Below are 25,574 nucleotides of genomic sequence, written 5' to 3'. Positions count from 1 at the left end.
TTTCCTTCCTGATACGGTACCAAGCAGTGCTCTAACACTGGGTGCACCAGTGCTGAACTGCAACATCCATCTCCAAGGGTCAGACAAGGGTGGCTTTTCCCTGGCTGCTTCTCTTGGTGGTGGTTTGTTGCTCCTAAAGGGCACTTCTGCATCTTGTTCCCTGTGGCTGGGCAGGGAGAAGGAACTCTGAGGCTTGGAGCACATTGGGTCCCTATCTGGGAGAGATGAGGGAGGACTGGTGCCCAGCAGGACTGTGGTCAACTCAGTGCTCTCCTTTTCACTACTGCCACTGGTATGCCCAAGACATTGTCATTCTTATCTTATTACCATTATTAGCTGCAGCAATTAAAAGTAAAATATGAAAATGTCAGCAACAATCATTATTTGAAAGCATTCAGTGGCTGTAAACTTATCAGAGCTCCTCATTTGTTTTCCAAAATCATATTAGGCCCGCATTTTTCAAAGGCTGTACATTATTTTTAATAACCTTGAAATGTTCGTTTAATGTGCACTTCATCACTAGCAGTTTGGCTCCCTGCTATAAGCTGTTACTGCCAAACTAAAAGAAAATTCAGTGTATTTTTGAAAATGTTTAGAAATATACAAGTATTTTGTGGAAAATCCTGAAATGTTGACAATACAGCAGTATCCTCCTGGGGTTTTTTGTCTGTAAGCAATTAAAAAAGAAACCTGTATTACTGAAGTGGAATTTTGCACTCACCTTGCAGGTTCTGTTGAGGGAAAGGAGACTGGCTTGTTATTAGAAGGACAGCTATGGCTGTTAAGGAACCCCAGCCTAGAAAATATCACCAATGTGTCACACAGTGAAATCCTAACCTAGAAGGCTCCCTTGCAAACCCAGACAGGGAGAAGAAACAACATTTACCCACCATATCACAATGGCAAGGCAATCAGAGAATAAATATGGACTGTCTGACTGTTCCCTGAAGACCGTAAGGTACAACAATCTCATGCTAGCAAGGATCCAACTTGCACATACATGATCTTCTTTTCTCTTGGAATGGTTTCCAGGTAAACTGCAAAGCAAAAGACACTGCAAGGGGATTAAGTAGAATTTTGCTGCGTATTCCCTTGAGCGCAGCTTTTGGCCATGTCTGGCACAGAAATAGTGCTAGATAAGCTTTTAAAACTGTTGCACATACACACAAACACACACCTCCCCCCACCTTTCCACCACCACCACCCCCCCCTATAAAAACTTGAATTCAAGATTCTATTTGAATCTCTGAAAATGTTTGGAAAAACAACATCCCAGATAGGGGATATCTACTGGTGAGCAGTACAGCATAGCAATTATGTGCCAATAAACTCAGTGGCAAACAACAATCCAGTCTTGAAACCTAGGCCTGACCTGAAAAGTTGATGACAAAGATTTTCTTTTCATAGACAATATTGAATTCATATAGATGTGAGAGATGTGAAATATTGACAGACATATGGGATAGGTAGAAAAGCCTTTTATTTTTAGCTCTGTTAGAGGCTGCCTTCCACTTTTGTTCAGGATATTTAACCTCTCCATATTCCCGTATCCTTTATTTAAAATGGGAAATAATGACAGGGACAATAACAGGCATGTTGCTTCATAACTTTTAGCTTCTGGGATGAAAGGCACTATTGAAGTGCAGAGTACGCTCAGGTATCACTTTATTTCTGTGCCAGATGCTTTTCAAATCTGCTTAGCAAGACCTTAGAGAAGTAATACCTTGGTTTCCATCCCTGCTAAAAAAAAAACCTCTAAAGCAAAGACAAAAAGAAACCAGTAGCAAACATTCAGCTATTAATTCTGCTTCTTTATTCCCCTTCCCATTTTCTGGTGAATACAGCTGTAAATCCTGAGACTACTTGGGCAAGAGAAAGATAGGAAGGAATCAGAAACTAAGGCTGAGGGAGATGGCTGAAGATAACTGCAACCATCTTTCTGTAGTCAAGGCTGGAGCTGAATGCATCTCTGGAAGCTGTCATCCTAGGAAGCCTGGGAGGTCTCTTCCTCCCGGCTGAAAGGCGACACCACAGCAACAGTGTAAGCTGCAGCCCTACCAATGCTGCATTACCTATTACACTTGTGTAATACAAGACAGGAGGTGCCATGTCTGTCCAGCCCCATATCCAATACCCAGTGATGATGAACATCTGGTGTTTATTTCCATATCTGCCATATTTGCCACATAGACATATAAGAACACAGCAAGTTTGTAGTTCCCAGAAAATCCTGACAGTAATTTGTCATTCAGGGACTTCCTTAGCCGGAAGTGGTCTCCTTGGGATTTTTTTTCCCACAATATTTTTTTTTTTTCTTTATAAGTAAGTGTCCACTTACATTTGAACCAAGAAAGTTTGTACCTAGCAGTTTCCCAAGAGGAGTTCCAGCAGCTCAGCTACATATTTGGTTAGTTTTGCACCTACTGTTGTGTAAAGTATCCTGAATCTTTCTCTGGAAAACACCAGCTATTCGATCTTCACTTTTTCCATGCTGCCACAGGTGGCATTCATCTCACACACCTACAGCTGCATGTAATTAGGCCTGCAGTTTAAACTAACAATCGAGATTTCCACCACAGCCAATAGAAGCAGGAAGATAACTCCAAAGAGCAATTTGCCCTATCTGTGGTAGACACCTCCTCACAACAGGGTGAATCACTGGTCTGACTTGTTTGTTAATGCCAAGGGCAGTCTGCAGAGGCAACACAGCAGCAAACAAGAATAGAAACAAATACAAGCCAATATTTAAAACAGTTGTTCTCCAACTGTTGAACAGGTCATTTATGAATGAGAATGAACACGCTACAAAAGCTGAAGCTACAGCTTGTTTTTGTTCAGCTGTGTTCTCCAATTTACAGCCTGTGGCTAAATTAGAAGCTTTTTCCATTTACTTGTTTCATTTAGTGTGGTGACTGCTATGTGAACTAAGTAAACTAAAGGGAGGGAAATGGGATTCCTTTGGCTGTCAGGATGCTGATGAAAGCATGCAGGGAGAGAAGCCTTTGAAATTCAATGGTACTGCCCCATGCTCGCCATCCTGAAGAGAGCTGCCTTGGAAAACTGCAGTATCACAAGGAACATTTAGGAAATTTCCTGAGATGCCTTTACAGCATCAACCTTTTGCACATATCAATAGCTGGTTCCTGTGTCATTATTTCCAGTCATGTTCTGTCTTGGAGTGGACCTTTTGCAGAGCAGAAGGCTGGTGCTGTGTCTCATCCTCACCACTGCAGAGTAGAGGCACTCTGCATCCCATAAGGTGTGCTTGATTGGATCAAAAGCACAGGCTGAAGATATCTGACCCGCAGAGTGCAAGGATGAAGTGCAGGAGGGAAACCCTATGGTGTGAAGATATGACAAGTGAAACCAGCTGCATTTCAGATGCAAATGGACCTGAGCAGTCCAAGGTGTCATAGGGCTTGGCAGACGTTACACAGCCTGGTCTGTTATTTGGCACTGCACTGCAGAACAGAAACAAACTTAAAGCTCCAAGGAGGTGCAGTTTGTTTAAATAATAGCAAGTAATTAGTCTGAAGACAGAATCAGTGATGGCATTTTATAATTACAATTAATTTAAAGGTTAATTTCCTTTGGTGCTAAAATCTTATTTAAAACATTTACCAGGAAAGGAAATTAGGATGTTCCTATCTAGATGCACAGAATGCTTCTGGGAATCCATGCCTATTATCACTAGAAAATTAGGTTAAACTCAAAGTGGGAATTTCAATTCATTTTAGTGCATAATAGATGGTGGTCAGGGCCTTGAGTCAGAAGGGTTGCTTAGGGTAGACTGTATGATTAGCATTTTCTTTGTTTGTGGGATTAATTGCAAATGTTTCCAACAAAAGGGCTGGGTTTATACATGAACAATCTTGACATGAAAAGAAAATTGGTTATGGATTGCTGCCTTCATAGCTAATGAAGTTGATGTTCAAGGAATGCCTAGGAGACAGGATGTGGTATGAGGCAAATATATAAATAAAAACACACGAGGGAAAATGGTGGTGTTGCTGGCTCCATCTATGATCATTTCTCTTCTCCTTCCCTCTCTTTACTGCCACTCCCCTTGCATCCATCACTGCCTCCTGTGGGGATTGTCAACCTCAAGTTTAAAAAATGTCTAAATAATATAATGTAAAGCTTGAAGGAAGTAACATTTCCATTTCAGCAGCTCATCACAATGGGACACTGCTTAATAAAATCAATGCATTGTAACAGCCAGGGAGATTTACTTACCTTGCATCACTTTTTCTTTTAACTATTCACCACCCATTTTATCTTTCCAAGAAAGACATACTGCAGAAGTGTTGGAAAAGATCTGCATACATGACAGGGAATGAAAAGTTAACATCACTTTTATGAAGAAGCATATATTTCATACCGACACATTCTGAAAACATTACTTGTCTTATCATGAATTAATTGTTTCAGGAGAAGAACACAAAGTCCAGATCATGAAACAGAGTCTTACACAGTTGCCTCAAACCAGTAGCAGAAATGAGGTAGTAACTAGTGATGGTTCTGACAACAAAAGCTGCAGATGATTTGAAGAAATATCTAGGTTGTTGCTGCAGCTGAAGAGGACATGGTCGTGCTGGCCACAGAAATGTTTCGACATCTAAAAATAAACAAAACTCATATTCAAAATCAGGAAAAACTAGCAAAATCTGACAATCTTCACAAGCTGAAAATTGCATGGGAAATGGTTTCAAGCAGACTGTTATGTTTTGGTTTGATGCTGGTGAAAGACTCCATTTCAGTGTCAGTGTTTACTGCTACCTTACACTGAATGGAGGGCAGGCTTTGTAAGCAGAACATTACTCCCTTTGCCCCAGCAGAGGGAGGGCAGCTTGGACCCCATCAAGCACAGGCAGAGGAGCAGCCCACAAGTGACCATGTAAGACTGCTAGCTGCATTCCCCGCCCCAGTTTCCCAGTCTCTGAGGGCAGCTGGTTGCCTCCTTGAGGGTTGAGCCAAAATGAGCTGCTGGAACACTGCAAGTCCTGGCCAGTCAAACTCAGTCCAGACTGATTTCAGCAACATCTTGGAGAGGATCTGTGATGAGCTGCTGCAGGTGGAATAGGCTCATTAACCATTTCCAGTGACCCTGAAAAGGACACCTGCCCACAGCCATAGTGTCTTCCCCACTGAGACAGTCAACATGAGCTCCTTGCGGTTTCCTACATGCCTGGAACACAGCTTTGTACTAAATTATTCTTAGCAGCATGTCTTCTGTTAAAGTTTTCTTTGTTACTTTTTTTTCAAATAGGTCTTCATTAGCACTGGATTGTTAACTTTCAGAGATTTGAGCCTTAATTCTCCACTTTGTTGCACCTACTAATGACTCTTTTTCTAATTTATTAGTGTGGTGGTCACACTTGGAGGCCAGTGCCCCAGGCGTTTTCTTTTTCCTCCTTTTTATTTTTTCCCTCTCTTTATTGCTTGCCCGTAGCAATGATCTGACTAAGAACAATTTTTCCTAATGATTCATTTGATAACTTCTATGATAATTCAGTCTACCACATATTTTCTTTAATTCTTAGAATGATTTGTCCATCAAAAATATTGCAGGGCTAATTTTTTTTTTTTTTTCTGGCTCAGTATTCAAGATGAGAATTTGAAAGCAAATGGCTATTACCCAGCAGTGTCCAGCTCCATCCAGTTCAGGCAAATAATATATTCTTTAGACTGCTAATGTTCTCATGGCTGAGTGGAGGTCTTTTACAGACCCTTTACTGAGCACTGGACAAGCCCCACTACAATCTTGGACAGGGGTCAAGAGGCAGCCTACCTGATGGCAACCTTTTTTCCAGGTCTATAAGTCTGACAAATGGCTTGCTGCATTTATCATATATAAAAGGAAGTGCTGATTATTTCAATCCCATATTTGTCATTGATGCAGCTATGCTCTAGCCATTTCCTCCTGGCCTCTGGCTCTTACTCTTGCCTGCCCTAGCCCTGGTCCCTGTTTCTTTCTTCAGCTGCTAAAGCCTTGCTTGTGCTTCTCAGCCCTTGCTTGGTTACTCCTGGCTGCTTTCATCATTGCTCCTTCCTGCTCAGCCATGACCCAAGTTGACCTTGTTCCTGCTGTCTGCCAGCCCTGCCTTGCTGAGGGCATTGCTCCAGAGCATTGTCTTCCTCATGTCCTGCCCTGAGGTTCTGCCACTGAGCAGACTCCTTCTCCAACTGGGAATACAACCAGAAGCTGGTCTTAAATTGAATGCAATATATGCATCTATGCTTGGTCTAATCAGAGGGAGTAACAGACTGATGTCCTTGTCAGTACCTCTGAATGGGTAGTGACAGCAGGTGATGTTTATCAGTTTTCACAAACCTGCACACCTCCTCAGTCCTACATCTTGACTCAAAAGGGCTGATCGAAGAATTAGCCAGGGGACCATCAGCAACAAAGACAGAAGAAGAGGCTGTAGGCCCTTATCCAACAAAAATCATAATAGGAGGAGAAGCAGCTGGAGGAAAAGCCCCTCTAAAGCAAAAAATCACAGAATAATTTTGACTACTATAACAGCAAGCAGCATAGAAATAGTGGCAGTGTGGCAGAATCTAAGATGAGAACCTCCACCAAACTTTGTGTAGGGATTTCCCTTTGCTGCTCCTGTGGCCATTATAGAGCTCAGAAATGCCATGAGGTTATGGTTTAAAAATCTGAGGGTTTGGGTTGACCTTGCAAATGGATGAGCTCAGAGAACTTACAGGCCATTATTGACTATTTGGTAGAAATGCAGTTCATTGCACTGCAAGAATCAGACTGGGTGTCCAAACCTTATGCCAGTTCTGAGCCCTCCTGTGCAATAGAGAGGGCACAGCCTCACATACTGGCAGATGCCATCCTTCCACCTGCTTTCCAGATGCTTGGCTCTATCAAGTTTTACAAGTCTACTAAATTACTGTGCACTCAGCACAAAGACCGATAACATCTGATTATCATTGTAAACAAACTTTATTGTGATTGCAGTCAAGCAAACCTCCTTCTGTGTGCTTTATTGTGGAACAGCCACCAGGCCAAGCTCACAGCATAAAAGGCAGCAGTACTAAAGTGTTTGGAAGTGCCTTCACCAAACAGCAAGGTACATAGCAGCATTCTGGCAAAGCTGCAGGACCAAGGGTATCCCCATATGTTCTTCTATATTTTTTTTCCCCACATCATTTCCAAAGTTATTAAAACCAGTCCTAATTTTACTCCCCTCCATTTTTTTTTTCTCAGTTTGGCTAGTGTTTCACTATCAGCATTTGTGCACAGCTCTGGTCTTACATACTCACTTCTGCACCAACAGTGCCTCCCGTGCTGTTATTAGGTGCTTGCCATCAGTTTGTTTGCCATTTCTTCTGTCTCCCAGCTACACAAGCAGTGGGGTGCCTTGCTGCATTGGTGAAGTTTAATCACACCCCTTCTGAGGCCTGAGTTCAGGGGGCCAGAGCCAGTGTACACAAATTTAAGACCTCACATGACAGATGGAGCCCATGTACACCATGTGTTCTCTCTCTTCTATACCACATGGGAAATATTTTCAGTCATTATCAAGAAGCATCCATGTGCACATGCACATACACTTCCCTGGTCATTAGCACTTTTTAAATGGTACCATCTTTATCATGCGTAATTGTAAATTTTTAATATTCTTTTAGTGCTTTACATTCATGAATGTATTTAAGGACTTCCATGATACCAAGCACTGTACGAACATGAACACCAGCCCTGTTTCTTGGGCATTGCAATCTAAGTGTTCGACAACAGGCAGTTGGTAATTGGTGGGTACAGGCAGAAAGTGAGCACAAAGAAACTATGAGCAAATATTATTCACTGTGGTAGACAGGAGTATAAGGGCATTGGCAACCTAACTACTGCCAACAGAACAAAGAAGAGTTTAGGGAAAATAACAAGAACTATTTGTGAATACATTCTCATAAGGGTAGAAAATGTTTGGAAATTTTACAAGTATGGAGGTCAAGCTGGCAGCATGGGGTCAGAATTTAGCTGTTAGAACTGTAAGGAGAAGAGATTGGTGTGGAGTGTCTACAAAAGGCTTTAAATGTAGAAAGATTTAGCTTCTACTTGATATAATATAGAAGGTTAAATCAGCAGCAGGGTTCAGAGAAGAGTAACCTAGCGAAAAAGATGAATCCTTCGTCTTTTGTCTCCTTAATTCCACATTTGGTGAGTTTAAAAAAAAAAAAAAGGAGCAATTACGGTGTTTGACAATGAGAGCCATGGGTTAATGTTGTAGCTGTGTCAACAGATAGGAAAGTCATCTTCTTCAATATGCAAAAATAAGCTTTGGAAATTAAACTGTGACAGCCCAAACAGAAGTTGTCATCTAACTTATACCCCTGAGTGACAGGCTTGAGGATACAAGTGCCATTGTTCACCATGAGAGGTAGCAAAGAAGGTGAGGGAGGAGTGGCTAAGGTACAAGTTTTAGTCATGCTGACCTGGAACTGATGTTTAATTATCCACAGATAAATATCACAGAGAGAAGCTGAGATTTCAGTTTGTATAGAAGGAGAAGAATGAGCACAAGCCAGGTAATCTGTGACACCCCACCAATGGCAGCACTTCCATTTGAGAGTACAATTACCCAGTTTACAGGAGGTGGAGAAAAATTAAAGGCAGATGTTACTGCTCATGGGACTCTGGCAGCATCCTGGAGGGAGAACCAGCAAGAAAGGTGACGAATGATGTGAGGAGGAAGGTGAGCACCTACAGAGGAGACAGCAGAGGCCAGCGAGGCAAAGGTTTCAGGAAAAAGAGCAGTGGCTGTGTGAAAGGTGTTTGGATGACCATGGAGAGGGCTGTGTGCGCTGGGTTACCAATACCCCAATTTGGATAGGAAGTGGTAATCTGACTGCAGTTCCATCTGTATGCAAGGGACAGAACACAAGGTGGGAGAAAATCTTCTACAGAGATGGAGAGTAGCTCCTGAAAGTGTTTGGAACCTCTCAGGAGAGGGAATGGCACAAGAAGGGATAAGGGTGGGGATGATTTTTTTATTAAAGGGATTTATGTGTGTTTGTATTGGGAGGGAATTGCAAAAAAATGATCAAGAGAAAGAGTCTGTCACTGGGACAAGCAGAATTTTTATGGAACAAAATTCTTGTAACTGTAGTAAGAGAGAAGGGGAAATGAATGGCAAAAGGAGTGAAAAAGGTTGGCAAACTGAAGAAAGGAGGACTAAATTATCAGCTTGCTCATAGAAGAAATGGAAGAGATGGAGTGCAGAGAAACAGCTGGAGATAGGAGGAGGGAAGTGGATGAGGAGGTGATGGGGTTGTCTGGGATGGAACTAATAAATCTGGAGGAGCCAATCTACTTCATCAAGCAGATGGACAAAATAAGGGAGGAGAGACGAATCAGTGAGAAAAATCACCCTCTTAACTATCAAATGAAGAATTACCAAATAAGAAATCAGATATTTGTTAGAAATTGCTACAAAAGACATTTTCACTTTTAAAGAAGGAGCCTCAGGCAGGAAATAGATGTGGTGATGAAGGCAGGATTGAGTGCTGGCAGTAGATTCACCATTGTGAGAGGCAGGACCTCATGCATCTGGAATAGAGATAAGCTAGTCAGCAAAACAAACAATAGCAGCAAAGAAACAAAGTAAGGAAAGGGTCTGAAAGAAGTCAAGAAGTCATCCATGCTGCAGGTCACAGGTTGGCCAAGTACATGGCTATTTCCCAACCATTCTCTTTCTTTACAGATAAAGCCACTCATCCTTCTTCCCCTTCCTAAACTCAATATGCTTTCATATTTAGCCTGTCTACTTACATATCTTGCATGTCTTCTAAAATGCAAGGAAAGACACAGTGTCAGTCACATTTCTATACATATATGCCCTAAAGGACTCCTTAGGTCAGGTCCTAAGCTAATGTAGATTATCATTGCTTCAGTGAAGTCACTGGAGCTGTAAATGTATATATTAGCTGAGAATCTGAATGTTTGTGCTTCTGTATTTGTATTTTACAGAGGAAAATTTCTGTAAGTAGAGTAGTGTATAGTCTTCTGGTTCCTATTCAGTACCTTTCCTTTTGTTTTCTACAGGAAGATGTTACTGCTTTTATTCTGCACTGTTTCCTTTCTCTTTGTCCATCTGTTGATTTCATCAGCTTCAGTGCTTCTCACTACCCATTTTCTAGAAAGTCCCTTCTCCCATATGCTAATGAGATCTTTTTTGTGCATCCCAGTTTAATGGTCCCTCTGTACACCACAGACTTCCAGAAATGAAAAATGCTAAACCTGTTTATGCTTCTCATTCTGTCCTGATATACACCAGAGACAGCAGGGCTGTGACTATGAGCAGAGGCTGAAACTTCACATCACTGTGGGTGCTTAGTAATAGAAAATATGTCTCTGTATTGACCTGTATCTCCAGTCTGTGTCAAAGTTGTAACCACAGTCACATGCCTGACAAGCCCCTTAACACTAGCAAAGGAAGCAAATACTCCAGGTAGATTTCTGTAATGCATTTTACAGATAAATAGTACTGCTAGTATCATATTCAAGTCCAGCTCAGAAAAAAAGCATCTCAGCACCTAATATTTCAACGGTGTATTTGCTTTGTGTGGCCAGGTTTTGGTAGCAGGGGTGGGCTATAGGAGTGGCTTCTGTTAAGAAGCTTCCCCTGTGTCCAGTAGAGCCAGTGCCGGCCGGCTCCAAGACAGATGCACCACTGGTCAAGGCTGAGCCCCTGTCCTTATCTTGACCCACAAACCTTTTGTTATATTCTCTCCCCTGTCCAGCTGAGGGGGGGAGTGACAGAGTGGGTGCCTGGCATCCAGCCAGGGTCAACTCACGACAAAAGGAATGGGATTCTATGTTTATTTGTACTTGCACATGTGCTTTTACTAAAGCAAAACATAAAGAGCCACTTCTGGTAACAGTGATATGTAAGATGAATGTAAAATAGAATAGTCAAAAATGTGTTTGATGGATTAGGTTAAGGATGGAAAGCCTCTGCAGTGATTCAACTAATGAGCCTTGTTTTATTCATCTCATGTTATTGCTGCCAGGAATGTATCAGTCGTACGACACTTTCAGTGACCTTTCAGGCACAGCCAGGATAAAATGCCTTCAGAAAGGGCACCATTTTGCATGCTTAAAGAAACTAGCTCTGAGTCCACAGGGAGCTTTTAGCACAGTCTGGACACCGCAGGCTTTCCAGTGATAAGAAACTGCCACCATTCAGAAACCTTGCTACAAAGAAATTACTGAAATCCTTCTGTATTGGAGTTCACTTTCTATTACCTACATTTACCTATCTTGCAAAGTTTGTTGTTGCGTGTAAGAAGCCATTGTATGCCTACTACAAGGTCACAGTAGTACTTTCTGCCCTAACATCATTTGGTTACACACATGGGAAGTTCCACAGTCAGCTGAACACAGAAATGTCTCTACAAGATTGCCTTGTTTGCACTTGACAGTCTGACTTGTTAATAGTCTGTGTTTACTCTGTGCAACAGGGCAAAGACACAAATCATGCAGAGATGTTCAGCATGCACACAAACTCCTTTTACTCAAAGAAACCTTTCTCTTAACACACTGGTTTAGCTTTCTGAAAACAGCCCTAAAATCATCCTTAAGACCTTTTGCCCTGTGACTGCAAAACAGGGTATCTGTGCGTGCAGCCTTCTAATAATGGTTTAGCAGTTGCTTGAAGGGTGTTAGGAAGTGCACAGGAAATGCAAAGCTGGACAAATGTATATGAGCAACATCCATAATGTGACATGATTGACACCAGTGAGACACTCAGTCCAACACAGGTATTTTCTGACTTGCAGTGTTAGAGGTCAAGAATGACAAAAAAACAGAAAACTGGTCAAGAGAACAACAAACCTTAGCTACAGCAAAAACATCTATTCTCTTTGCTGCAGTCTTTGTATTTGAATAAAATGGGTTTGTTTCCTTCCAGCCTAGCTCTTCAATCAACAATATTCCTACAGTGAATTCTTTGTTCTGTGCCTATAAACTTAGAATGCTCCCAAAGACATAACCACATTGTAATAAAGTTATTCTGATAGCTACAAACAATAAGTAGTAACCAAGAAATGGCATTTATCTTGATTTTAGCAAGATTTTAACCCTATGAAAGGTTTGTGAGCAAGCCAGGGAAATAGTGTCCAGATGTAGTCATCATAGGTGGTGTGCAGAATTGTTTAAAACTCTATTTGAAAACTAGTTATTAACCAGTCAGGATGACATTTCAAGTGGGATCCCACTAGGTCCTTGGCTAGAGAAAGAATTCTCTTCATTATTTTTGTTAACAGCAAGGATGATCAAGGAGACAATATTTGTAAAAATTTCAGATGAAGCAAGACTGGGGTGGGTATGAACACTTGTGAAGATAGGATTAGAAGTAAAAATGATCTTGAAAAGTGGCTTGAAGTCAAGAAGATGATTCAGTACAGACAAGTGCAAAAGAACTCCTGTGGAGAAGAACCAATCAAGTGTCTTCAGATAAAATATGGACTACTTGGCTAGACTACAGTTAGTGTAAAAACATAAAAATAAAGATCTGGTTATTAAGCATTTGTATGATGCTGTTGAAAAGGAGAAATTAAAAAAAAAAATAAAAGGCAGAAACTCCATCGTGTTAGTTCAAGTAATGTACAGAAGACCTACATGGCAGTTGTTCCAGTCAGTCCTGATTTTTGCACCCCACTGTAAGGAAAACAAGTAGACTGAGAAAGGATCGTCAGGCTTGGAAATGCAGAGGCTTGAAAACATGCACTGTGAGAAAAATTTGAAAGAATTATGTATGCATAAATCTGAAAAAGATGGATAGCATGAAAACACTTTTCGAAAATGCTTAAAAGTAGTTGTAAAAAAACCTCTTCATTTGTCTTTATATCCATGGGGACAAAAGGCCAGAATGTAGAAAGTAGTTAATTTGCAGGAAATTACGTTTAAATTAGACATTAGGAAGTTAGTCTCAGGGAAAGGCACCACAAAGAGACTATAGAACTTTCTTCATTAGAGATGTCAGGAATTAATTCAGTAACACATCTTTCTGGGATAGGAGTATATGTAATGCTACCACAGAGCACAGAATGGGCAAAATTATTTCTGCAGGGGCCATTCGTGCCAGGGAAGAAGGTGGATGACAGGTTCAGCATGTCTGTGATTGCAATGCAGGCATATTGTACCAGTCCACTCTACTGTTTTGGTAGCTCTTTGCTTTCAAAATACATGTTGGACAGAGAGGTACAAGAATTTGATTTTGTAACATGTCTGGAATGCCTGTTACTGCATGATAAATGTGGTTAAGCATGACACATATTGAGGGGTACTTTAGGATAAAATAACCTCATAAATGCAACTTTTAAGGAATCCAACCACTGTGAAAGTTCTCAAGCCAGTAGTGATAAATTGACATTTCATTATTTTTATGTGAATGTTATTACATTTTAGGTCCAGAAGAAGCTATCCTCCGTCAAAGAACATTTTCTGGATTTTTTGCATTTAATGTACACAGAGCCAGTCTGTCAGTAACAGTGCCCTGACCTGTGAAAAATGCACTTACATACTGTCGTGGTTTAAACCCAGTCAGGCAATTTGACTGGGTGGTAGCACTGCACCAGCTACCACAAAGGAGAAACATGACTGCTACTGCTGAACCCAGGACACGTACCTGAACTCTTTGGCCCTTTTCTATCAAAGTAAAGTCAAATTCACATCTGCTATGTAAGAGACAATATTTCAGGGATGAGAACTATCCACAAATAACCCCCAAAAGCCAATAGTTGGGTCTCCCAGAGCAAAGGAAGCAAAGGGTATGCTTTTACCAGTGTAAAGAAAGTGTTATAGCAGAGAAACAGGGGTCTCAGGCTCAGATAGGACTGAATGGCCTGGAAATCATTTAAAATAAACATGAGAAGACCATGGGGAACTGTCAGTGGTGTGAATTAATAAATAACTCCCACCCTACAACCTTCCTGCAGACCTCCAGCACCTTGAGAGAAAAGCTGGTTTCCTCAGATCTGTGAAGCCTCATCTCTGAAGCTCAGATAAATTGTTCCAACCCTCTGTTCGTGCATTTCAACCCAAATGTCAAAGCAGGGAATCAGAGAAACTTTTGTCTCTCAGACAGAGTTGGATCAATGCACTCTCTCCTCTACATCACTGAGCCAAGCATGACAGCAAGCCAGACAGAGTAATCACAGTCAGAAGCAATGCATTCATGCCAGTTAATAAATGGGTTTCAGCATTTGTAATATATGAATAGCATGTTGGTTTGTACTCCAGTGAGGTGTTCTACTTAAAAAGAGGAATGTGTGGATATTTCTGATAGACAGAGGGCTGTTATGAGTCCCTCATTGTCTTTCTGTGATTTTAAAATGAATTTGATTTTAAAATTTAAAAAGTGACTTTGCCTTTCTTTACTTGTTTTACCCTTATTCTGCATCTCCACAATTAGCTGGTCTAATTTTAACAGATAATAAAGGGCCCATCAAAAAATAATTTGTGTGCTGGGTGGTTCTTGAATCATAGTGCCTATCACTTCTGAAAAGATGTCTCTAATAAAAGCAATTTCCCCCCTTTCAGTTGATTTCATAGGTGGATTTGACTCTTACGGCTATCAAGGTCCACAGAAGACATCTCATTTACAGCTACAGCCCATGTATATGTAAGTACTTAACTTCTGAGATATTCTGCAGAGTGGCAGGCTGATATTAAAGGATCATTAAGCTGAAAGATGATGTGACTTTGAAATTCAGAAGAGGCAGAAGCCTCTTTGATAGACTGAATTCAAGCTACACTTAAGAATCAACGTTACATTTCTGTTGAATTATAATGATTTCTTAGGGCAGGATATAATGTGTCACAGTTGTTTAAATAGCATCCAGCTCTCACCTGATTTCCCCAATTTTCATTCCACTCAAAGGCAATGTGAATTTGGTGTAGTAAAAAATAGTCAGATGTGACAAAACTTGGTTGCAAAAAAGTGGGGTTTATTAAGATTTATCAAAATTTCAGCAACTTGGTAAATTAGTGGATGTATTTAGCATTTGTCTTAGCAGCGCATCTGTTCACTGAGGCACCAAATGTAACAACATCTGCCTTTTAAAACCAGTTAAAATAGTAAGCAGTATTTTACTTAACCAGTGAGTGAGAACTCTGGCCACTGCCTAGCGTGCAGCTTGATGTATTTGAGGATTAAATGGCTAATCAAATCTCAGCACATACACACAACTGGAGTACATTCTCACTAGAGCTGACACCCAACCATAGACCAGTCCAGGAATAATAATCTCCAAATATTTCTTGTACTGATGCCAACTGCAATTCAGAACAGTCCTGACTGCCCAGATAAATCCTACCTTACTGCCACAGCCTTTTGAAATGTTCTTTATTTACCATCACTGGCCTACATGGTAAAAGCACAGCATGGAACAGCTCAGAAGGGGTCAAAATTTACTTTGTTTTCTTTGTTTCTTTGTTTAATATCTCTTTTGAGGAAATGAGCTAAATACAGGCAAAAAATATCCATCCCAACATACACTTCCATTCACTTTCAAGTGTGTCTTCTGACTAGTGGAAGCAAATCTGCTAATGGATTACTGGATTTTTGCATGGAAATGGCGTTTACTCCTTTATCATTGGTACAATCAATTCGGGGGTAGTGTTTAGGATTGGGCCCTTTGGGTGCTCTTCTAGGAGCTTTCTAATAATCTCAAATTACAATAGTGCCTATTTCCAATGCCATCTTTACTTCAGCTTCCCATCTGTCTTTGCTCAAGTAAAGAATTTTCACCTGCACTTTTGGCACGGTGTTGTGCATTTAGAAAATGTTACTTCCTTCCTAGCATTATGTGCAGCTCATAGGTACTTAGAACAATTCTAATCCTATTTCTTTCTCAGTATAACATACCTTGTCATCAATATATGGAGCCCTCTAGCTGAGATATTATTCCATTCTCTTTATGTTCTCCATGTTCCTTCCAGTACAGCAGATTACATTTACTGACTGACTTCATACTGGCTGGAAAGAAAGCTAGACCTGTGGAAAAAAAAAAAAAACAAAAAGAAAAAAAAAGTCAATATTATAAAGCTTGTAGTTGACACAAAGAGATACATGATTAATCCATGTAAACCGTGTGCCGCCTTATTTCAATGCTGCATTCTCATGGGAGTATAGATGATTTCACTGTCTTAACTGAGAGACAGAAATCAGTATGTGAGCTGATGTTTTGTCCAGTCAACCCACAAAAGTATTGCTGTGTCTCAGCCAGATCAAAAAAAGGCACTTCATGTTTCCTTCTGACTGTATAGTATTTGACAAGGTTCTCTAGAATTGCTACAGTCTGTCCTTAGGAGACTTTCACAGCATTTAGTAATACCTTTCTGTTATTTACAGCTGGGGCACAGCAGGAACACATGCATATGTATTCACACTGCAGTTGCTCTGTAATGCAGGCAGACTGTTAGGTACTGGAGTGACAAATTCGAATTAATCAAGCCGTGGTTTTATCTGCTTGTTGCACTGTTTACAGCAATATCACATACTGGAAATCAAAACACACTTATATGATAACAGCAGGCCATACTTGATGCTTAAAAGCTTTAGTTGCTGGGAGGAGGGGTTTGGTTCCCTAGAGATCTTTTTCACCAAAGAACTATTCAGGCTCCTACTGAATGCAACTTGTAGAGCTCTTTGTTTATGAGAGAAATAGGAGGTAGTTGCCTTTAAATCATTTGGTTACTAATTATATATCTCTTACCATTGTCTGTGGTGTTGTAGCACCTGTAGCTGAGCTAGGCATGCTACAAAGTCAAGGAGAACATATGGCCTCAGCTTTGAAGAGCCTACCAAAACAATATCAGCTTCTAATGGTTGTACAGATTCTGTCAAAATGCAAATTTCAACTTGTATTTCAGTAATAAGCACAAAGAACCCCCCCTACATCTATCAGACTGATTCATATACAGAACCATTACAAATAGAAGACATAAAAGTTGTGTGGCAGGTCCCAGTCATTACCCGCATACTGCTTACTCATGTGAATTGATTTAGTGGATTGCGATGACAGAATTCCATCAACACAAACTTTTATTTCAGTTCAAGACAGACAGACTTATAGCCAAGTGATTTAAATCAATTTTAACTGGTTTATACATGCACTGTTTAATTATTATCCTGGAGGAATGCTGGGTTTAGTAATTGCTAACTATTAAGCCGCAGTGTTTTGTAACCAGTTTCCTTGTGTATGCTAGTTAGCACTTCATTTTGTTACTTTGGAGGTTATACTGAACCTACACAAAACTACATATGCAATTAAATTATTATATTGATTTACTCAGGCTCCTCATGTTTACATTTCTACTGTGTCAGTACTTTTTCTCTAAAGAATTACTACTTTTTCTTCGTGGTATCAATCAAGCTCTACTTATAAGAACATTCCAATTCCATTTAAATGCATACAGTATATTTTTGTGGAATTTCATGAGTTATGCAAAACTACCATAAATGAACAGGATGCCCAAGGAAAAAAAATATTTATTTATGAAAAAGAAGCATTATCTGTCGATAGTGAACTGATATGACTATCTTGGCTACTGTTTCCTTAAAACATTCAAAATTATTAGATTCAGGCTCACTTTATTTCTTTTCTCTGTATTTTAGGCTTTGAATTCCAATCACAACTCTCCACATTATCTCTCTCAATTTCACATTTAATTTAAATCAGGTTACTTTAAAGAGAAAACCATATTCAATTTAAAATTATGTTTTAAATAAAACACTGGTGTTTTGGGGAAGAATTCTTGTAATGACATTTGTTACAAATGGCTTTTTCTTACTATTTAAGTGCTAGCAGCGTGCTCCATGCTGTACAAGCCAAGAAGCCTAGACAGTCCCTTCAAAACGAATACGCTTTTTAAACAGAATGGGACAGAACTGGTGCTCGTGTACCTCCTGGCCACAGCTGATGTACTAAAAAGCAGCTTCCTGGTATTCGGTGTGAGAGATGTCAGTGCTCATTTCCTGACCACAGGACAAGAACACAATAAGATGGTGGAAATCAATTGTCAAGAGAAAATTCTGCTCTTGGAAGGTGACTGAAGAAAGTGACTGAAGAAGGTGACTAAGCACTCCAAAGCACTGATTCTGCTGCACATGAAAAAACACAGTTATAGTTGTGGAGCAAGACTGCACTGCATGATTACTGTTCTAAACACAGTTGGAAGGAGGGAGGGATGGGAGAGAGATTTTTCTTTACATTTTTCACAGTAAACTTGTTTGCCCAAGAAAAGAAGAAACGGAGAAAAAAAAAAAAAGCATGCTTGTCTGATGCTGATGCCTAATGCACGGAGAAATTGCTCAAAAGCAGTTCATCCCTGAAGTGAAGCTTGCTTTACTTATGTACTGTGAAGTCTGTGAATCTTTGCATTTTTCATATATATATATATATATGTATATATATACACACACATATACTATATATGCATAGAAACACACACACCTACATGCACACAGACCCCTTTATATATATATGTGTTTGTAAATATATATATGCCCACTTATGTGTATTTTGCTACACATTACTGGGAGGCATTGCTTTTCACTAAAAGGCACTTAACAATAGTTTCTGGCTAATGAGATCCTACCTTTCACCAAATCTGAGAAGCATTTCAGGTCAGTAACTCGGGGACAGAGGGGTTTAAGAGGGGTTAATATATTTGCCTTACTGCTTGGTCCCATCTTTTCTATGCATTATACTGGTCATGGTCTCCTAGTCTAAGTTTGTGGGTATTTGTCTAGATAATTGTACATACTGAATCATAGAATCAACTAGGTTGGAAAAGACCTGTAAGATCATCAAGTCTGGCCATTACCCCAGGACTGCCAAGTCCACCACTAAACCCTATCACTGAGGGCATCTACATGTTTTTTGAACACTTCCAGGGATGGTGACTCCGTCACTTCCATGGGAAGCCTGTTCCAATGCCTGATCACCTTCTCTGTGAGGGTGAACATTTTTTCTAATATTTAATCTAAACCTCCCCTGGCACAACTTGAGGCCATTTCTTCTTGTCCTGCCTCTTGTTACTTGGGAGAAAAGACCAGCCACCTCCTTGCTGCATCATCCTTTCAGGTAGTTGTGGAGAGCAATGAAGTCCCCCCGAGCCTTCTCTTCTTCACACTAAAAACCCCCAGGGCCCTCAGCCATTTGTCATAAGTCTTGTGCTCCAGGCCCTTCACCAGCTTTGGTGCCCTTCTCTGGACCCGCTCCAGCACCTCAATGTCTTTCTTGCAGTGAGGAGCCCAGAACTGAACACAGGATTTGTGCTGCAGCCTCACCAGAGCCAGGTACAGGGGGATGATCGCTGCCCTGGCCCTGCTGGCTGCGCTGTTGCTGATACAGGCCAGGGTGCTGCTGGCCTTCTTGGCTGCCTGGGCACAAGCTGGGTCATGTTCAGCCGGGTGCTGACCAACATCTGCAAGTCCTTTTCTGCTGAACAGCTTTCCAGCCACTCTTCCCCAAGCCTGGGGCATTGCATGGGGTTGTTGTGGCCCAAGCACATGACCTGACACTGGGCCTTGTTAAACCTCATACCATTGACCCATGGATCCAGCCTGTCCAGATCCTTCTGTAGAGCCTTTAAAGTACTGAGCCTGAAGGTACTACCTACTTTACCATTCACTTTAAGCATAAATGAAACATATGCAAGACACAAAAAAATGGCACCTAGAGTATAACCACTGTGATACTCAGCAAGTTCGTGTAGTCCAAATCTGCTGCATTATTACCTCCTCAGGTCTGTGGGATTCAGACAGTATGGGCAAAATTTAATTTAAATAAACTACCAGGTAAGCCTTGCCTCGCCACCAACAACATCTTGCTTGGTTTAGACTGCAAGCTGGTGTTACAACACACAGATTTGGGACTCCACTGTTCACGTGTATGGGGCTGTGGCACTTGCACATGCACTCTGCTTTGCAACTGAGCCTCAGGTGGTTTTCCCTGGCACCTGTGATTCAGTCCTTTTGTCCTCATACTGCGTCACTTCTTGCTTTTATAAAAACAGGTACATTTCTGATGGATTATTATAGGTCAGGTCATCTTCCAGTTGACCCATGGAGGTAAAGTTCTGCCTATAATTAAATATTACTACTGCTTAGAACAGTTGAGAAAACCTGTGCTGACTTCTCTGACAATGTTCCAGAGAGCCAGGCAACCACCTGAGCAAACACTTTGTCATTCTGTCCTCTTCATTCCATGTGTAGCTGAACTGCTACTGGTTGGTTTGGTGGCTTATACTTGCTTACAAAAGGGTACAAGAGCAACAGGGCAGTGATCAGACATGTATAAGATAGATAATTATCTTTTTCTGTCTTTCCTCTAGGTCAAAGTAAACATGAGGACTACTCAACATGGCTAGAGGACCTGTCAAAGAAACTGTTTCAGGATGGCCTCCTGGTTCTTCAAAGAGCAAAAAATTACCCAGTTTTTGTGCTAAAAATATATATATATAAGAGCTGATTGAACAGTGAGACACCAGAAACCTTCAGTCCCTCTTTCTAATAGGTACTAAGGATGATGCCCCAGCCCCCTACCTTGGACCTCCTGCCTCCCAGCACCATAGGGGCAGAGCAAAGGCATTGGTGCAATCTTCTGGGTCTTCCCTACCCTGGCTACTACCAGTGTGGCCCATCTGGATTGAGACATGAACCCAGCCCACTTGGTGCTTTTGGTGCCCCCTCTGCACTCCTGTCCATGTCGAGTCTCCTTAGTCAACACAACACTAAAAATACGAGGATGAACTTGCAACAGAAGTCAATAGACAGCGCATTGTTTGCCCTGAAGGCTGTACAGTTCATACTTGCCTTAACCCAACTGCGTTGCACATCAGAGAAACTCCGTGCAAGCTTTCTGAAGTAACATGCTGCTGTTAATTCTGAACGATTTCTAAGTCAGTGGTTTTCTTCTGTTTGGTTTTGTTTTGTTTTCATGTCAGGGAATAAGGCTCTGTTGCTCCACAGCTCCAGAGCGACCAAGTAGAAAACTGCCAGCTGTCTGAGAAGTGCTTTACTTTTGAGACTCCTCAGTGGTCAAGAAATAAACACTTTATAATGGTTAACAGATAAAAAAAAATAAAGGAAATGAGACCTTTTGGAGGCCAGGGTGAGGAAAGGGGTACCAGAAACTAATAATTGAACCTACTGGAAATAAGCAGCAGAAACAGTGCTTCTTAACCCTGCTGTTTTCATTTATCGCACTGTAGGTGCTTTTATAGCTATCCCTAAATGTCTTTTACTAACTACAGATGCATCTGCAGATTTATATCAACAAAGGCCAACTGAATATGTACTCACTACGTTTACTCTTTTATATCTAATTTCAACTGAAAATTCTCTGTAAGTGAGCTTTTTTTTTTTCTAATTGCACCATGAGGGATCCATATATTTTATTTTTTTTGTTTCAGTTGGGGAGGGCAGGGAGGGACTAGTTGAGTTGAAGAAATGTTGGAGACATTTTTGTGGTACATTTGGGGGATCTGTTGTGTGTTAGAATGTGTATTTTATCTTCCTGTATTATTGTGGCTGAAAAAAATCCTGTGCTGTTATGTAGTTGGCAACAAGATGCCTTTGGGAATTTTGCTAGTAGGTCAATGTGTATATGAAATACTCTGAACTCCTAGGAAGGTATGTTTTGTTCTACATCTGATCTGTATTTTCAAGCACTTAGGTGGCTTTCATTAGGAAAAACCCAATATTTTGCTCAGGCTTTTCAGAAACTTGGATTGTCATAGTTTCTTTGCTCAGACCTTTCACAGGCAAACACACGCAGCTGCCACACCTGAGATGAACACGCACCTTTTGAGGGCAAGAGGAAAGGTCAGCGCTTGGAAAGGCTTGAGATGCCCCTGAGCAACTCCCTTTACCTTGCTGGTCAAACCCTTGCACCCATACAGCTCCCAGGATCCCAAGGCCTGTGCACTCACACCACTTACCATCCCTGTACAAAGCAGTGCCCTTTGCTGTGTCTGCATGGATGTACAGTGTCACAAGCAGCAACTCTGGACAATGACAGAGGAACAGGCATTCACCATTAAAAACAAGATATGGGACAGGTTCAGGAACTATACTTACATTTATTCAGCGAGATTTTTATATATATATTTGTGTGTGTGTGTGTGTGTGTGTGTGTGTATGTCTATGTATATAAAATACACGAGAATAGCTATGACAGGGGCTGCATAAACCAGGAAGATTCTGGTGAAGGGGGACAAGGGCTCAAGCCCCAGATCCTGCTAGGGATTTTCTGTGTGAATTAGTTAGGCTGGTCCCTAGGCGTGATCCGTTACAGCATTCATTGCTGATTTGCATCTCAAATTTAACTTTTCAGACTTGGGTACCTGAAGATCCGAGTTCATTCTGGGTAGAGCTGTTTTTCACGCCCTGAAAAATCATGCAGCCTCCAAGTGCCAGGCTGAAATTTTTGGAGAAGTTTCAAAAGTTTTTACTTTTATGTAGTATGGAATATAGCAGATGTGTAGTATTAAACACAAGTAGAGGTTTAAATGGAACAAAAATGTCATAACAGGGTATTTTAGCTTTCCCTGTGTGCCAGTTAATCAAAATCATATTTCTATAAAAATCATTTTTTAAGGTGAAAAGAAACCAGTTTAGGCACCTAAGCAGCAATCCAGTTTTCAGAAGGTAATTTTTCATACCTTTCAGTGATTTCCCTTGGAACCGCAGGTACAGGTAGTTAGCAATTTTAGAATTCAGACAATTTACTGAAGTGTCTACATGTAGCTTTCAGGCCTGATTTTAATTTAGAAAATTTTGGCCTTAATTTCTCTGTGTCTTAGTCTTCCCAAATATAAAACGGGAATAATATGTGCCTCACAGGCTTATTGTGAGGTCTGAATTGTTGATGTTTGTAAAGTGCTTAGGAAATAGGAAGCACATCTAACTATTAAGGATTACAATATAAATGCGTATTCATGTTACATATAGAGTAGATATACACACACTAACATACACACAGTATACATATATATACACATACATACCTGTATGAAGTTGGTATGCATAACCCTGCTTAAGTTGCAGTTAGTGCACCGCCATTAAAAAAAATTAGGACTGTTGACTACTAAACTAAATGATTAGTGGACAGATCTCTTCTGAAAGCAGTTTAGAGCACAGTAATGTGAGAATATCTGGATGACATTTTTGATTTGTACAGCTGTATCCTCCTCAAAATCCAGTAAAGAATGTTATTTTTCTAGGCTGGGCTTTTGGTATAAACTTAAATATTCAGAAAGCAAGAGATGCAATCCAAATGTGTCTTTTTTTTTTTTCTTTTGGCATTTGTTAATTCTGAATGTATTTTTAACAAAAGTGATTTTTTTGACTTACTAGTGTAATTTGCATTTAAAAAAAAAAATAAATGGAAAAAATATAGGTTTCCAAGCTATTCATGCCCCCCTGCTGCTATTCACAACTTACAGGAAACTTAGAATTACTGTTCCCAACTGAGCAACGATGCAGGCTAAAGAATCTTACTGCATTTACATGATGACAGTCCCAATCTGTGCACTGCATGGATGTGACAGCACTGAATAGAAACTGCCAGGTCATGACACCATTTTAACTCTGTCATAGGTAGCAGGCATTTTCATTATCACTGACACTAAAATGTTTCTTTTACAAGGTTGACTGCAATAGACTCTTCACTACAGAAAACAGGGCTTTTTTGCCCACTCATCAGGAATTTTAAGCCTATGATAGGTTTACAGTTGCCAAGAGTGTAAAGTATTGTGAAAGTAATCCTTGTTAAGAAGGAGCTATGTAACATGGGTATTTCCATAGCATTAATATTCTTTTATATGCGGTTCATTGTCCCTACATTGAAATGATGAAATCCTGTCACTGAAATGGTGAAATCCTATCTTAGGCAACGTCTTTATAGAGCTCACATAGACAGCTTGCCTGAGGTCATTTAATAAAGGCACAGCAGAAGAGTATACATATTTGAGATACTCAGTCATGCTCTCCTAAGACTAAGATTAGCTATTGTCATTAGGATTTTTTATGCCATAGTTATAGTGCAAGTGATACTCTTCAGTCAGGTAAGGAAAAGTGGTTTGTGCTCCACTTGCTTAATTTAAGTCCTCAGCTGCCATACAGCATTTTGACAAAGGCTAGTGTGGTATTTATTGATACCTGGATCCCCAGATTGGAGTGGCTATTAACTCAGTGTCTAGAGGTTTTAATCACATGCATTCTCACTCTTCATCTGAGCACATTGATAGTAGGCAAAGCAAAAACTCCATACACCTTCCAACCTGTAAAATATTCATTTCCAGTCCTCTGTTTTATTTTCAAATGCAATTACTCAGAGGATGAGGATTTTTCTCACAAAAATGGAAAGACCCGTGAATAGTCTGTGTGTATGTGTTGCTTTCTTTCTACCAACAAGTCTCTTCAGCGTAGCTGCGATGACACAGCATAGACTTTTTGAGTTTGTTTTCTAGCTAATCTGAACCTGGCTACTTCCCAGTGCATGTGGATTGGCAACAGATACTAAAGGTGATCCAGGTTTTCTTGAAGAATCAATACATAGAAATACTGCAGACAGCACTGTGTCCACTGCTCCTTGGAGAGAGACATAGACAGTTGTTATGCTGATCAGTCTGCTCCAAGCTATGTGCAATATTAAACGTAATTACCATCCATAAAAGAAACTGCCCTTTTAGCTATTCATTCACATACAGAAGTGGCAGAACACAGAATGGGTCAGTAAAAGATATTTCCTTCTTGTCATCAGTAATAACACTTCATCTCCAGCCATGGACTGGAGAAATCGACTGTGTTTGGTCTCATGTCGTGAGAAAGTCCCTGTGTTCTGATCTTCATCAAGAGGGGCAACTTCATCTAGTTGGAGTTGCGACCTTTGCATAGCTGAGTAGGATAGCAAGAAAGATATTACACCAAATATGGAGTTTTACATAGCATCATAAATGTATTTGTCATTCATCTCTCTCCATATGTAAAAAAGAAGGACCTTTTAAATCCATTCTTCTAAATCCTGCCAAATCGCTAAAGAGTTTTTTTCATCAGGTCCAATCAAAAAGCTATCTTTTCTGCCCTCTGTTGAGTAGAGGACGTAGCTCTTGGGGCTTCCAAATGCCTTGGGATTATTATTTTTGATAGATGGGAACACCATGAAATCTGAGAATTACAAAAAAATGCTTGTGGTCATCTCTGATTCAAAATTAAGTCTCCTGTACAAAAAACAGACTTCTGCATTCACCAGAGGAAGAGGATCTTTGCTGCCATCTGTTACCTAACCACTTTCCTAGCTTTGCCTTTGTCCTGCTGGGAAGTAGGTTATATGGAGCTAAACGTGAAGAAGTATGTTCATATTGAGCCTTTTTTCTTCAACAGTATTCTGTTCTGCTACACAGAATGCTATTCCATACAAATTTCATTTCTTTCTCCTAATTACCATCATCTTGTCCCATTCTCATTCTACCCTCTTCCTGTACACAACCCCAAATACCCTCCCAAAATGCCATACCACTTTTTTGTGCATCCATTGTTTCA

General features: G+C 40.5%; 1 protein-coding gene across 4 annotated transcripts in view; it reads left to right on the top strand.

Annotated features, from left to right (window-relative positions):
• NKAIN2 (sodium/potassium transporting ATPase interacting 2) overlaps nt 1-23,442 on the top strand; it is a 565,591-nt gene extending 542,149 nt beyond the window's left edge. For 2 of the 4 annotated variants that reach the window (XR_009967345.1, XR_009967347.1), the window contains 3 exons: nt 14,561-14,642; nt 17,824-18,082; nt 20,363-23,442. Coding sequence is in view for 1 of the 4 variants with exons in the window: in XM_062632408.1 (XP_062488392.1) it covers nt 14,561-14,642; nt 20,363-20,372 (92 nt within the window). In the remaining 3 variants the exon portion in view is untranslated. The remainder of the gene's footprint in view (nt 1-14,560; nt 14,643-17,823; nt 18,083-20,362) is intronic. The other 2 variants (XR_009967346.1, XM_062632408.1) reach the window with 2 other exon arrangements.
• Nucleotides 23,443-25,574: the final 2,132 nt, after the last annotated feature.

This window comes from Pezoporus occidentalis, unplaced genomic scaffold (genome assembly GCF_034315485.1).
Source record: "Pezoporus occidentalis ecotype Australia unplaced genomic scaffold, CSIRO_AGI_Poc_V1 ctg39, whole genome shotgun sequence".
Classification (NCBI taxonomy): domain Eukaryota; kingdom Metazoa; phylum Chordata; class Aves; order Psittaciformes; family Psittacidae; genus Pezoporus; species Pezoporus occidentalis.
This window is presented reverse-complemented; position numbering and strand designations above follow the sequence as displayed.